Below are 14,287 nucleotides of genomic sequence, written 5' to 3' on the forward strand. Positions count from 1 at the left end.
TTTGCATCCCGCACCGACGCAACAATTAATCGCGCGCTGTTAACGGAAAGGAGGAGGAAAACGTAGCGCACCGTCGCAATCATCTCCCCGACTGGCAGCGCCACCCAATCAATTGGCATTACCCAAAGTAATTAATTAGAAATTACTCCTCCTACTTAGTACTAGTTCCTGCCAGTAGTAACTCTTTCAAAATTGCCAAGACAAAAATGTACTACTCACATTGCAAAAAAAAAAGGTTTTAGAAAAGAAAAACAACCCAGGGGCATTACGGTCATTTAGCTCAGCAGCTACAGTAGTAGCGGGCAGCTGCATCACGGGGGAGGGGAGGAGAGAGAGTGGTTCGTCGTGGGAGTAACAGACAGACAGCACACCGCAGGGAGAGAGAGGGAGAGGAGCTGAAAGGCGTCGTACGCGCTCCCACCATCCCCCACCCCCCTCGCCCTGCATTATTTTCTCTCTCTCCCTCCCCCCTCCGCCTCCCCGCTTATTCTCTCTCCCCCTTCCTACTCTCTGTCCCCCGTCTGCTCCATTTCTGCTCTGCGCGCTCCCCTCCCCACCCCACCCACTCCCCCCATTCCGTCGGCGCAGCAGGCGAGCGGAGCTCACTCCCAAGAGAAGATGTCCGCCATCCCCTCGAGGTATGCAAAGGTTTCCCACGCCTCCGTCCGAAACCACTCCCGTTTCCGCGGGTTCTTGGCCCCTTCGCGCGCCATTGCCGCCTCTCCCCCGTGCTTCTTGGTCCGGGCGAGTTCCGAGGTTTTTTTTTCCTTGCTTAGACGAATCTGCTCCGTCGTTCCGGGAAGAGGAGAGGGGAGGGGTGGTTGCGGGAAACGGACGTCCTTTTTGCCACGAAAGGTGGTGGTTGCGGTGTGGTGCTCCTTGCCGCGGTTCTTGGGGACCACCAGCGTCGCTAACGCGGCGCCTCGCTGTTTCGTAGTGTCGGTGGAGCCAGATTCCGGTGGAATTTCCGCAGATTCGTCTTTCCCGGGGCTTCGACCTGTGAGATGCGGGCAGGGATTGGGCTTTTTAGTCGCTATGTGTTTACGGACTTTTTTTATTCGGAGTTTTGGGTGATTATTACTGGAATATATTTGTCTTGTGGTCGAGGAATCATTTCTCACCTACCACTTCTTGGCTGCTATTTCTAGTCGTAATTTCTGAAATTTTATAAAAGGGGTATTTTGCTTTCTTGGTTGTTCAGAAAGATGCCTAGATCTGGCACTAGTTCATCCATCTTTTTCTCCTTTTGCGGGTGACTAGTTCATCGATCTGAAACGGGCATTGCCCCCTGTGAGCTTTGCTTTGTTCGTATGCTTAAGGCCTGGTTGGTTAGGATCTAGTAGATGTCATGCAAATCGATACTTACTGGAGGAGTAGAATGGTGTCAAAAAACATTTTGTTTACTCTTCTGGTTGCTGCATATAACTACGTTGCTAAGTATCACTGGTAGTCCTTTGCTCAAGCTTCAAGCTATATCTGAGATCTGATGTTGTCGTTGGCAACTTCACTGCACACTGGAAGTCATATTTCAACTGTGTTAGGGGGTGGGACACACTTTTCTTGCCGATGATGTTATCAATTATCATTACTCTCAAAATTTAGTAGTTTCTTTTTTCTGCATACATTTGGGCGTGCTTAGTTATTTCAGGGGAGACGTCTCCATGAATCCTGCATGTTTCCAGAGTTTGTCTGTAGCTTCATTTGGGGGGAATGCTATATTATCTTATTCCAACTTGACTTGTCATATCGATATCAGGTTTTATGTCTGAAACTTGTTATAGGGTTATATCTGAATCTTGAAGTAGATCTACTACGGCTGAGTGCTTCACTTTACGTATGTTTTGTTTAGCTACCTCTGCTATAGATGGCTTTGGTACTGAAATCCTATTGCTGGTCTGCTCAAATTATTTTGTGAGGCATGATGTTAATATCCTTTCCTACCATTAGTGAACTTCTTTTCAGTAAGTTGTGTGTGTCTTAGAATGGTGTTGCCAATGATTGTGATAGAAAAAGATTCCAGCCATCGTTATGACAGGCTCTCATACCAGCCTATTATAGGGTCACCTAATAGGAAAGCACGAAATGTGCCATCATACACTTATATGCTGCACTTATAAATATCTGGAAATCTTAAGGCATTTCGTATGTGCCAGCGTACACGTATAATGTGCCCGCACAGTAGTGAAACAAAGGCATTTTTGGTAAGTGCCAGGTAAAATCTGTAGCATCAGTGGCATCTATAATTGCAAGACATACATAAATGCCAGCTAAACCATATGCATGTGTGTGCTAGCTGAAAAGCAAGCTGGCCAATAATTGGCGTGTGTCTGAAAAGTGAAATTTTCGCTCTCCTAAAATTAACCCAAGCCATTCTTTCTCCCCCAATCAATTTCACAGCATTCTTCACCTCGCCGTGGACCCTTAGTGTATGCCCCTCACTGCTCCATCGCCGCCACTCGTCCCTCACCTAGCCCTCATAGCCTGCCGCACAATGCCATTGCTCCTGTCACTGGTGCCCTCTCCCTTTGAGCTATACATGAAGGAACTGCTTGATTGCATTGTCTTTTCATGATGTGCAAGTTTTTACTCCAGTGTCAGACAAAAAAAGTCTTGACAAATTAGTAAATATGCTTAGCATAAGCTGTTGGCCTGTTAAGTCGTCAGAATAAACTTCAAAGTGGAAACACAAATGTATGACATGCTAAATTTTCTTTGAAGAGTTGGTTCTTATTCTAGTATGTTTTTGTTTTTTTGTCCCATGCATCAATTTTCTAATTAGCTCATGTTTTACTATAGTTAACCCACTCTGATGTAAAAGTTATTCATTTAAAATCCTGTATATGATCAGTATTATTGTGGTTCTTACTAACATCAATTTTTTTCTTTATCTGCATGCTATTTGTTCTAAAGTGATTATCTCTTGGTCACATATTGGCAAAATGTACTTCACATGCATCAGCTATTTATATATTATTATGTCCTTTTTCAGGAGCTGATTCAAGGTGTAGGTTGTACTATGTGAGAAGGACAGCTGTGTACATCAAGACTCAAATTAGCTTCGCTTGATTACACTACAGCTGGTTGAATAATAGTATATACTTGATTTTGGTGGTTCAGAAACATGGGTTCTAGATTTCCATCACATCAGCTGAGCAGTGGCCTTTATGTATCTGGCCGACCTGAGCAACCTAAGGAGAAGGCCCCGACCTTTGGATCCAATGTGATGCCATACACTGGTGGTGACACCAAGAAATCTGGGGAGCTTGGGAAGATGTTTGAGCTCCATGCTGAAAGATCTAGAAAATCTGGTCCTCTAGGCAGTGCGCCTTCGAGAAATCCTTCATTTGGCGGTGCTGCTTCCAACTCTGGACCTGTGTCTAATGCTGGTGGTCGGTCAAACTACTCTGGTTCTCTTTCATCTTCAGTTCCTGGCGCCGGAGGATCAGCAAGAGCAAAATCTAACTCCGGACCACTCAATAAGCATGGAGAACCAGTAAAGAGGTCATCTGGTCCCCAGTCTGGAGGTGTGACCCCAATGGCTCGCCAGAATTCCGGCCCTCTCCCTCCAATGCTTCCTACGACTGGGCTTATCACATCTGGCCCTGTTACTTCTGGACCACTGAATTCGTCTGGTGCCCCAAGAAGGAAAGTATCTGGATCTCTTGATCCTGCTGCATCGATGAAGGCACGGGCCACATCACTTGCTCACAACCAGGCTGTTACTACACTCACCAGTGAAGGTGGTTTCTCAGTTATGGGAAGCATTTCAAAGTGGGTATTCTGGCTAGTGATCACACTCTTGCTGTTCGGGTTTGCAGTAGGTCTCTTCATTCTTATTGCTGTTCACAATGCGATTGTGCTGATAGTTGTTGTTGCAATGATTGGTTCTGTTGCTGCACTTGTGTCTTGGAATGTTTGGCGGGGCAGGAGAGGCGTGCTCAGGTTTGTCAATAGCTGTCCTGATACTGATCTCAGAACTGCAAAGGATGGAGAGTATGTGAAGGTTACAGGGGTATGTGAAATGCTTCTGATCTTGTTGGATTTATTGCCCTTATCTTCACTCTCATAAATTGCTGTTTAGCGTCAATATTCATCCTGTTCTACTGAGCATATGCTCATCTGTTGCAATGCGCCCTAATGACACTAGCCTTTACATAGTTGAGTACTATCAGAGTCCAAGTCAGCACATAATATACCAATATATCACTAAAGTTCTGTATTTCGTTTTACTATTCATGGTATAATTTGCATGGTTGTTATAATTGAATTCTTGTAGTCACTTAGTTCCACATGTAGCCTAAACTCCTTGTCAGTTTTTGGAGATTGCGTACATCAATCTACAAGTTGACAACATATTCTTTTTTGTTCTAAGAAAACTTGTTCCGTTATCAGTTACCATTCAGTAATGATCAGTATGCCAAACATCACAGGTTGTTACGTGTGGAAATTTCCCCCTGGAGTCCTCATTTCAAAGGATTCCGAGATGTGTGTACACTTCAACTAGGCTGTATGAGTATAGGGGCTGGGATTCAAAAACTGCAAACCCCAAGCATCGCCGGTTTACCTGGGGATTACGGACAGCAGAGGTGAGTTTTGTTTCCTCACAAGTGCCTAAATTGATACAATGATTATTCCCCAGTATAAGGATGTGTTGAAAAACTGTACTAATGCAGTTATATTACTTTCTTCCGAACTGACCTTGACATTTCGCCTGTAACTATTGCAGCGACATGCGGTCGATTTCTACATTTCAGATTTTCAGTCTGGGCTTCGAGCATTGGTGAGAACAGGAAGCGGTGCACGGGTGACACCATATGTCGATGAATCGGTAGTAATTGACGTCAATCCTGAGAACAAGGACATGTCTCCTGAATTTCTAAGATGGCTACGAGAAAGGAATCTCTCAAGTGATGGTCGGAAAATGCGCCTAAAAGAAGGGTATTATTTTCTTCATGTTGCTTTCCACCTAGAAGGCTAGCATTGCTGCATAACTAGATATTTTTACCCCGATTCCGAAGACGTTCACCAAAAGATAAGTGAATAATTGTGTTCAACTCTATCTTGTACCTGCAGATACATCAAGGAAGGCAGCACTGTGAGTGTGATGGGGGTCGTTCAAAAGAATGAGAGCGTCTTGATGATAGTACCTCCATCAGAGCCCATCTCATCTGGTTGCCAGTGGGGGAGTTGTTTCTTCCCAGCAAACCTTGAAGGACTAGTCGTGAGATGTGAAGATACTTCAGACATGGATGTCATACCAGTATAGCAAGCTGATGATTGCCGTGGTGTGGAATAGCTGCTGTTGAAGAGGGAACGTTGGCCTGTCGAATCGGGTTGGGTTTGATTGGTAGAGTATTAGAACTGAGAAAAAAATGTACAAATGTTAGGTGTGATTAAGGCTAGTAAAGATGGGAGTATGGCTGCTGGTTAATCTGTGTTTGGCTGTATAGTCCTTTTTCAATGTGTTTTGTCCTCCTTCGCTCCTGTTTTTTCGGTTATGAGCTCTCAATACTTGTGTAATATGATTGCTTTTGGGCTGTTTGAAGACATGTTGAATCGGGTTTATGTGTTATTTAGGATGAACTTCTTGCACTGCTGTTAAAGCCTAAATATATTGTTGCTGTTACATTTATGTATCCATGTTGTTGGTCCATTTCATTGATGATGTCTTTTGGGCTATTTGATGACTTGGTCGAATTGGGTTTATATGTCATTTAGGTTGAATATTTCTTGCACTGCTGTTAAAGATGTACATTGTTTTTGTAATTAAAAATGTCAAATACATTACACTGGCTGTGATAATCTGTAACTTGCTTAATTAGGATATGGGTATTTTGTTCATTGTAGTTCTAATTCAGTCAAAACAAAAATAGGCATCACCTTCTCTGAGTAGAAAGATGTCTGAATATTGTTTATGCCATTGGGAGAGAAATTTACTGGATGCATAGATTTCTTTGCTTCTCTTGAGATTGAGTTAGGGGTCTAATTACCCAAAACATATGTAGAGATGAAAAGGGTAAAGTAAAACTAGAGGATCTATTTGTCATAAAACAGAGGATTTTTTGGGCTCAGCTGCAATATTGTATAGTGGATATGGTGTAGCTGAAACAACTAAAGGTGATCAGAAGGGTCTTTTTTTTGTAAGAGAAGACGAGGCACCAACAGAAGGCTCCAGGGGCATACATGTAAAGTAACCCCCCCCCCCCCCCCCCCCCCCGGGGCGCTCCCGCTCCCGCGTAAGCTAAAAGCCCAGCGGCAAGCAGCCTCGCAATAGACCTCAAGTGGGGTGCATCTCATTACGTGGCCCAAATCGGTAGAGAGACAGAGCATGGTGCTATTTTTTCTTCCTCTCCGTCCTACTGTACGTGCCACACGCCGAACATGAACGATGAACATCGTTGTGTTGAGTTTGTCCCCAGAGTTAGATTGTGTTGTGTTCAGTTGTATTCTCTAGCTTTTTTTTTGAGAAATTAGTTGTATTCTCTAGCTGTTGGCAGCAATCTAGCCCCAACATTTTGACCTCTACATCTAAAAAAAAACATTTTGACCTCTAATGAATAAGTCTGAGATGGAATGCTACTAGCTGGTTGGCTGGTAGTAAAGAGCTACTCCCTCTATTCCTAAATGTAGTGCGCATAAATTTTTCAAGAAGTCAAACATTGTTTAGTTTGACCAAGTTTAGTGAGAAAAGTATCAACAGAAATAATACCAAACAAATATAATATAAATATATGCTTAATGATGTATCTAATGATATTTACTTAATATTGTAGATGTAGATATTTGTCCTCTATAAATGTAGTCAAAGTAGGGGGAGTTTGACTTTTGAACTTCCTATGCGCACTACATTTAGGAATAGAGGGAGTACGTAGTAGCTGCTGAAAACGGTGGTGTATTGATGAACCTACTGCTTGCTTTAAGGTTCAGGTCAGCGTGTGCAGCCGGCAATTTCAAGTGACCCTTGGGGTTTTCAGCTGGCAATTATCACCAGTGTGTGCAGTAATGTTATACCAGAGGCACAAGTTGGGAGAGAGGATTTAGTTTTTGATGACACAACCGAGTCAGAATCTACCTACGGGGGGAGCTGAACAAGCAGAGAAGGTGCAGTTCCGTCAGGAACCCGCAAAATGGGCCATTCGCCTTCAGAATATCAGCTGAGAAGCAGATCACGACAGGAGTTCCGACGATCATTCTCAAGGCGGCCCCGAGCGTCGCACCACAAAACCAATATAAAAAATACGCGCGTGTTGGTGGCAGAAGCAATGCATCTCAGTTTTCATCGCATGCTGTTCAGGTTGATCAAGCGACCCGTTGTCCGACTCCGATCTTGGCCAACTTCATTGATTGGTCATCCAGCCAGAGCCGGGGACCTGGTCCCGGGTCTCGATCCGCAAGTTGCCATGTAGACACACGGGATAAATGGGGGGAAACTTGAGGAATGGCTCTGAATCGACCTACCATCCATCACGCAGGTAGGTTATCCTTTGATTTCTTTCTAGAGTTAGTTACCTGACGAAGAGGTGTAAGTAAGAACACCCTGCTGCTTTCTCTTCTCTTCAGGGCAACTGTCAGTCTGCCGCACTACGGGCTGGACGGGCAATCTCTCTTTCAGGTGTACGTGTCACAGGCATTGTTTTCAGCTGGCAATTTTACCAGCGTATGTATCACAGTATCAGTGCCCCAAGTTAGGAGAACCGTCTTCAACCCAGAATCTGGGCTGGAGCAAGCAGAGCCCATGTGGAAATCGACACCCACAAGAAAGATCAAAACAAGGCACTTAATGCACCAGCTCACGCTCGTGCCCAAACCCAACCCAGATATATAGAAGAAACGAAGCTGAGGATCACAACAGGAGCTCCTCTCCTCTCCCCCATGATTTTCTCTACCTTCCAAGAACCCGTGATCACCCCACAATCAATCATTCCTCGAACGGTCCCGAACGGCAGCTGGTCCCGTTCCGTATTCTCCCCACTAATTCCCCCCTCCCGAATTTTACTGTATGGACCCCTTTGATTTTCTTTTGACCTCGGGTTGGGTTTGTTTGCTACTAGCAGAATACTACAGTACTGTAGAACTGAGAAAACTGTACAAATGTTAGGTGTGATCATGGCTACTAAAGATCGATCGAGTACGGCTGGGTAACAAGCGTTTGGCTCTGTAGTCTTTTTCCAATGTATTACGTCCTCTTTTGCTCTTTTTTCGGTTATGAGCTCTGAAATCTGAATACTTGTGTAATATGATGCCATTTGGGCTGTTTGAAGACTTTTGGAATTGGGTTTGTATGTTACTTTGGGGCAACGAAGATAATATGAAGGCAGTCCGAGAGCTTTCTGGTAATGGTGCAGGTTTTAACAGGCATTGACTTGACCTGCAATCCTGATGCTATACTTTCTTTTCTTCAAGACTGGTACATTCAGACTTATTCTATGCTACATTCAGCGTCTGTTGATGAGGACTTTATCCTTTGTGCCCAGGATAAATGGATAATAGGAATGGCGGTGCTTTCCTGAATGTACTTTGAGTTGTGATACATTGGTGTTTACCTGAATGGCTGAATCTCAGGTTTAACTTGCAGGTTTTATTTTACTTTTCTGTAGTATAGCGTACGAAAGGAATGTTTTCTGTACCTGGCAATTGTATACTGAAGAAATGATATTCTTTGTCATGCCTCCGATAGTCTAAAAGACGTTTCATCTTTAAAGTATATATATGCAATTTTCTATGGACCAAAATATCCGTAGTGGGGGCAAAAACCATGATTACTTAAGAAAAAACATGAACTCTTCTGTGATGGCGTTTGTTATCTGATTCCAGATATCACAGTGACGGTTTAATTTAGGATAGATTTCCTGCACTGCAGCTAAAGATCTTGCATGTTATATTTCTGTCTCCACATTGTGTTTGCATGTGATAGGAAATGTCAATGCATTACACTAGCTGTGACGCTTGCTTAATTGGAATATGGGTTTGCATCAGACAGATAGGAGTAATTGTTTTTGCCTTTTCTCCTGTGGGTGTGGTGTATTGTCTTTGGGAGAGAGATTTATAGGATGCAGAGATTGCTGTACCTCAGTTGAGATTGATAGTTTGGGATATAATTACTGAAAACCTTCTGAAGAGGGCAGCCAACAAGTGCCACAGAGAAAAGAAACAAGACAAATATAGTAAGCGACGCTCCATTTAGGACTTCATCAATGTAAAGATGAGCAACTGAAAGTACAAGGGTGTATCTGTTAGAAACAGAGGATGTCAGGGGCCATGCTGTGATATTGTGAGAAGGCTCCACGGGCATGACTGTAATAGAGAAAGTAGCAGCCAGGGACCAGCGCGGAAAACTTCAAAAAAATTGGACCATTTCTCAATTTGTGCATGTCATCCTTGCGCAAGGGCCATGCTAATCTTCTCTGTATCGTTCCAATTTTATTAGATGTCAGATGTCCCAGAAGGGACAAGACTGGCTGCAGCGAGCGAGCTTATAAACCGGTCGGAACTCTGCTGGACAGGCGAGGTGGGACTAAACGAAATAGAACTGCTGCGTTGCTCTCCCCAGCCGCTGGGCTTGCACGTCGACCACCCGACAATGCCCGATCATGCGGGCCTAAAAGTCCAGCGCGAGACCGTTGCTGAACTCACGTGGGCTGCATCTCACTACGTAGCCCAGATCAGTAGTGAGAGCCAGAGGGCAGTTATCTTCAGCTCTCTCGTAGTTCCTCCTAGCAGTGATCAATATTCCTAGTTCGATTCCCTCCTAGCAGAGAGTAACAATATGTTCCTTGATATAAATATGAATGTGTTGAGCACCAGAACTGTCAGAATAATGGGCTTGGTTCCTTAAGATTTTCTGAAATTCCTAGTGTAAATATCAAAAGCTTGTATACTACCACGTCTTTTCGGCTTTTCCATGTTGTAACACAAAGTGAAATGGGCTCAACTGGTTAGCTAGCGTTAGTTTCCCACCTGGTGCCCAAGTAGATGCATTATTCTCTGATTTTTTTTAACATACATTATGCACCGGTTCTCCATTGTAAGCAAGTAGGCATGTAGGCGTCCGCGAACGTCCGTAAGATAAAAATTAAGCCTAGCGTGATTATGAAAGTAACATTGGAGCTTGAATAAATTTAACTGTGCACATGGTAAAGTTACAACCTCATTCATACCTAAATACTCTGTTGTATAGTAAACAGGCTCTGCAGGCAGCCAAGCATAAGTCAGTAGAGCACAAATTCAACTACTGGAAATTCAGGTGGGATTGAGTACCTGTGGAAAGATATTGTTGACCATGATGTATCCTCTTATAGCGGATCAAATTTCCCCCCTTTAACCACCGAGTGGATTTTCATTTCCAAGGATACAGTAAAAAAAACATTGGGATGACTATGTGAGTTCTTTTTCATTCTTGCATACAGCAGGCCATGTTGATGACAGATAGCTTGGCATGGTTTGTGTGATTAACAGGGAGATGAGTCTTACAATTTGTAACATCAGCAGTAAGATGGATGGTGGTATTTAATAGCATTGCTTTGTCAGAGTTTTAAGAAAAAATAAATTCATATCAATGAAGTCAGCTGGTTGTATCCACAATTATTGTTTGCTTGCCACTTGAGAATTTCAGAAATTGATTGACTTATGAGCAAGTCATCCTTCTTGCATCTTTTCTGGCACTTTGTGGACATAAAGTTGATGAAGATAATATGCTCTGTTTTGGTCAACGAAGTTTGATCGAATTCAGGTGGAACGGTCAGTCAATTGCAAGCGAAAGTATTTCTGGATTTGCACTTTTGTTTTGATTCATAATATACATTTATCGTGCATGAACTGCAGTTTTTAGTCCCTTAATATACACTACTGATGTTTTTCTAGCTTGCATTCTACATAGGACATGTACTTATTTCCTATGCACTACTCCCCTAACTACAAGGCATTGCTATGTACTCCCTCCGTTCCGAAATATAAGTCTTTGGAGAGATTCCACTATGGACCATATACAAAGCAAAATGAATGAATCTATACTCTAAAATGCATCTAGATACATCCGTATGTGGTTCATAGTGAAATCTCTACAAAGACTTATATTTAGGAATGGAGGGAGTATATTGTTACTTTCCTTCCTATTGATCGCTGGTGTTCCTCTGATAATTGTCCAAAAATTAAAATCACAAAATTATCGATTTCTATCGGTTTTGCTATTTATTTTTAGCATTGTTATAGTAGCTTTAAAATTGAGTGTGTCCTGACTGTTATGGTGCCTTTACGATCATACATGTTCTTATTTGCAGCAAGAGTCATGAAACATGAGAAATGATCGCTAAGGCCACAGTGGAAATGCTTTGCATGTTGCCACTGAAAAGGTCGGCATGGATATGACAATAGTAGGGCACAGGTTCCTACCTCTTTATGGATGAAGAAGGTGATGTGAGGCATGAAGATTACTCGAAACAGGCTTTCGCGCCGCTTTATATATAAAGCCACAACCGAACAAGGTACACGGCCGAATGATACAAGGTGGAGAGGTGGCCCTCTTACAAAGCCGATCCCAAGATAACTGGCAAACGCAGAACTCTAAGCAACCGAAAAAGAGAAAAAGGAAGACATGAACGCAACACCAAACTATGCCCTAGCACACCTAAGCTCCACAACAACGCCCTCATGAGGGAGAACGGCGCATGGGGCATGTGTTGGCCGGCTGGGGCTCTACTTTTACTGCAAGAAAGGTCCTGGATAATAAAATTAAGTTAAAATTTCAGCCCGATCGGAGTTACGAATCTCTTCCTATTTAAGAAATGATGAGACAGAAAACAGAGATCCAATCTAGGGGAGAGCTCCTCTCCCTCCGAAGGGCCGAGGAATAAGAATAAGGAGGGGACCTTTCCCCCTCTTTGCTGGTAGCGCCGGAACACCGTCGGGGACATCTTCGCCATCTCCATCACCATCACCAACAGCTCTGTGTGTGTGTGTGTGTGTGTGTTCTCATGGTGATGTGTGAGCAGTGTTGGGGAACATAGTATTTCAAAAAATTTCCTGCAATCACGCAAGATCTATCTAGGAGAAGCATAGCAACAAGCGGGGAGAGTGTGTCCACGTACCCTCGTAGACCGAAAGCGGAAGCGTTTAGTAACGCGGTTGATGTAGTCGAACGTCTTCGCGATCCAACCGATCCAAGTACCGAACGTACGGCACCTCCGCGTTCAGCACACGTTCAGCTTGATGACGTCTCTCGATCTCTTGATCTAGTTGAGGACGAGGGAGAGTTCCGTCAGCACGATGGCGTGGCGACGGTGATGATAAAGTTACCGGCGCAGGGCTTCGCCTAAGCACTACGACGATATGACCGAGGTGTGTAACTGTGGAGGAGGGCACCGCACACGGCTAAGAGAAGACTTGGTGTGCCTTTGGGGAGCCCCCCTCCCACGTATATAAAGGAGGGGAGGAGGAGGAGGCCGGCCAAGGGGGGCGCGCGCCATGGGGAGTCTAACTAGGATTCCCAATCCTAGTTGGAGTCCCCTTCCTTCCAAGAGAGGGAGAGAGAGGGAAGGAGGAAGAGGGGAGAAGGAAAGAGGGGGCGCCGCCCCCCTCCCTAGTCCAATTCGGACTGGCCATGGGGGGGGGGGCGACCTCTCTTGTGGCCCTCCTCTCCTTTCCACTAAGGCCCATGAACTTCCCCGGGGGGGGGGGTCCGGTAACCGCCGGTACTCCGAAACAACCCGAACCATTCCGATGTCCGAATGTAACCTTCCAATATATGAATCTTTACCTCTCGACTATTTCTAGACTCCTCGTCATGTCCGTGATCTCATCCGGTACTCCGAACAAACTTCGGTCATCAAATCACATAACTTATAATACAAACCGTCATCAAACGTTAAGCGTGCGGAACCTATGGGTTCGAGAACTATGTAGACATGACCGAGACACATCTCCGGTCAATAACCAATAGCGGAACCTGGATGCTCATATTGGCTCCTACATATTCTACTAAGATCTTTATCAGTCAAACCGCATAACAACATACATTGTTCCCTTTGGCATCGGTATGTTACTTGCCCGAGATTCGATCGTCGGTATCATCATACCTAGTTCAATCTCGTTACCGGCAAGTATCTTTACTCGTTCCATAATGCATCATCCCGCCTAACTCATTAGTCACATTGCTTGCAAGGCTCATAGTGATGTGCATTACCGAGAGGGCTCAGAGACACCTCTCCGATACACGAAGTGACAAATCCTAATCTCGATCTATGCCAACTCAACAAACACCATCGGAGACACCTGTAGAGCATCTTTATAATCACCTAGTTACATTGTGACGTTTGATAGCACACAAAGTGTTCCTCCGGTATTCGGGAGTTGCATAATCTCATAGTCAGAGGAACATGTATAAGTCATGAAGAAAGCAATAGAAATAAAACTAAACGATCATTATGCTAAGCTAACGGATGGGTCTTGTCCATCACATCATTCTCTAATTATGTGATCCCATTCATCAAATGACAACACATGTCCATGGCTAGGAAACTTAACCATCTTTGATTAACGAGCTATTCAAGTAGAGGCATACTAGGGACACTCTGTTTGTCTATGTATTCACACATGTGCTATGTTTCCAGTTAATACAATTCTAGCATGAATAATAAACATTTATCATGATATAAGGAAATATAAATAACAACTTTATTATTGCCTCTAGGGCATATTTCCTTCAAGAAGTTCATCCTCGGCGCTGAGGGTATGTACTAGTTGCTATTTGTTCAATATCTCTCTCCCAGTTTCAAATCTCTATGTCTCCCTCCTTGACTTGATCGCGGATGGAATTGAAGCGTCTCTTGATGTGTTTGGCTCTCTTGTGAAATCTGGATTCATTCGCTAAGGCAATTGCTCCAGTATTGTCACAAAAGATTTTCATTGGACCCGATGCACTAGGTATTACACCTAGATCGGATATGAACTCTTTCATCCAGACTCCTTCATTTGCTACTTTTGAAGCAGCTATGTACTCCGCTTCACACGTAGATCCCGCCACGACGCTCTGCTTGGAACTGCACCAACTGACAGCTCCACCATTCAATATAAATACATATCCGGTTTGTGACTTAGAGTCATCCAGATCAGTGTCAAAGCTTGCATCGACATAACCATTTACGACGAGCTCTTTGTCACCTCCATAAATGAGAAACATATCCTTAGTCCTTTTCAGGTATTTCAGGATGTTCTTGACCGCTGTCCAGTGATCCACTCCTGGATTACTTCGGTACCTCCCAGCTAAACTAATAGCAAGGCACACATCAGGTCT

General features: G+C 43.9%; 1 protein-coding gene and 1 non-coding gene across 3 annotated transcripts; one reads left to right on the top strand and one right to left on the bottom strand.

Annotated features, from left to right (window-relative positions):
* The first annotated feature begins 347 nt into the window (after positions 1-347).
* Positions 348-5,632, top strand: LOC123054375 (uncharacterized membrane protein At1g16860). Of its 2 annotated transcripts, XM_044478142.1 has the most exons (6): positions 405-638; positions 2,990-3,771; positions 3,928-4,012; positions 4,431-4,586; positions 4,727-4,938; positions 5,074-5,632. In XM_044478142.1, the coding sequence occupies exons 2-6, from the start codon at positions 3,122-3,124 to the stop codon at positions 5,264-5,266; spliced, it is 1,296 nt and encodes a 431-aa protein (XP_044334077.1). In that variant the 5' UTR covers positions 405-638; positions 2,990-3,121; the 3' UTR covers positions 5,267-5,632. The 2 variants fall into 2 exon arrangements, with proteins under 2 accessions (XP_044334075.1, XP_044334077.1); XM_044478140.1 differs by having other exon boundaries at positions 348-638; positions 2,990-4,012.
* Positions 5,633-9,340: 3,708 nt separating this feature from the next.
* Positions 9,341-9,445, bottom strand: LOC123056259 (U6 spliceosomal RNA). Its single transcript, XR_006426690.1, has one exon. It is a non-coding gene; the product is annotated as a U6 spliceosomal RNA (small nuclear RNA).
* Positions 9,446-14,287: the final 4,842 nt, after the last annotated feature.

This window comes from Triticum aestivum, chromosome 2D, assembly GCF_018294505.1.
Source record: "Triticum aestivum cultivar Chinese Spring chromosome 2D, IWGSC CS RefSeq v2.1, whole genome shotgun sequence".
Taxonomy (NCBI): Eukaryota; Viridiplantae; Streptophyta; class Magnoliopsida; order Poales; family Poaceae; genus Triticum; species Triticum aestivum.

Bases quoted from the DNA above. Each gene is read 5' to 3' on its own strand.
- LOC123054375 (XM_044478140.1), top strand. From the start codon at position 3,122: ATGGGTTCTAGATTTCCATCACATCAGCTGAGCAGTGGCCTTTATGTA. The intron at 4,013-4,430 runs GTATGTGAAATG...CAAACATCACAG, and splicing joins AGTATGTGAAGGTTACAGGG to GTTGTTACGTGTGGAAATTT. The intron at 4,939-5,073 runs GTATTATTTTCT...TTGTACCTGCAG, and splicing joins AAAATGCGCCTAAAAGAAGG to ATACATCAAGGAAGGCAGCA.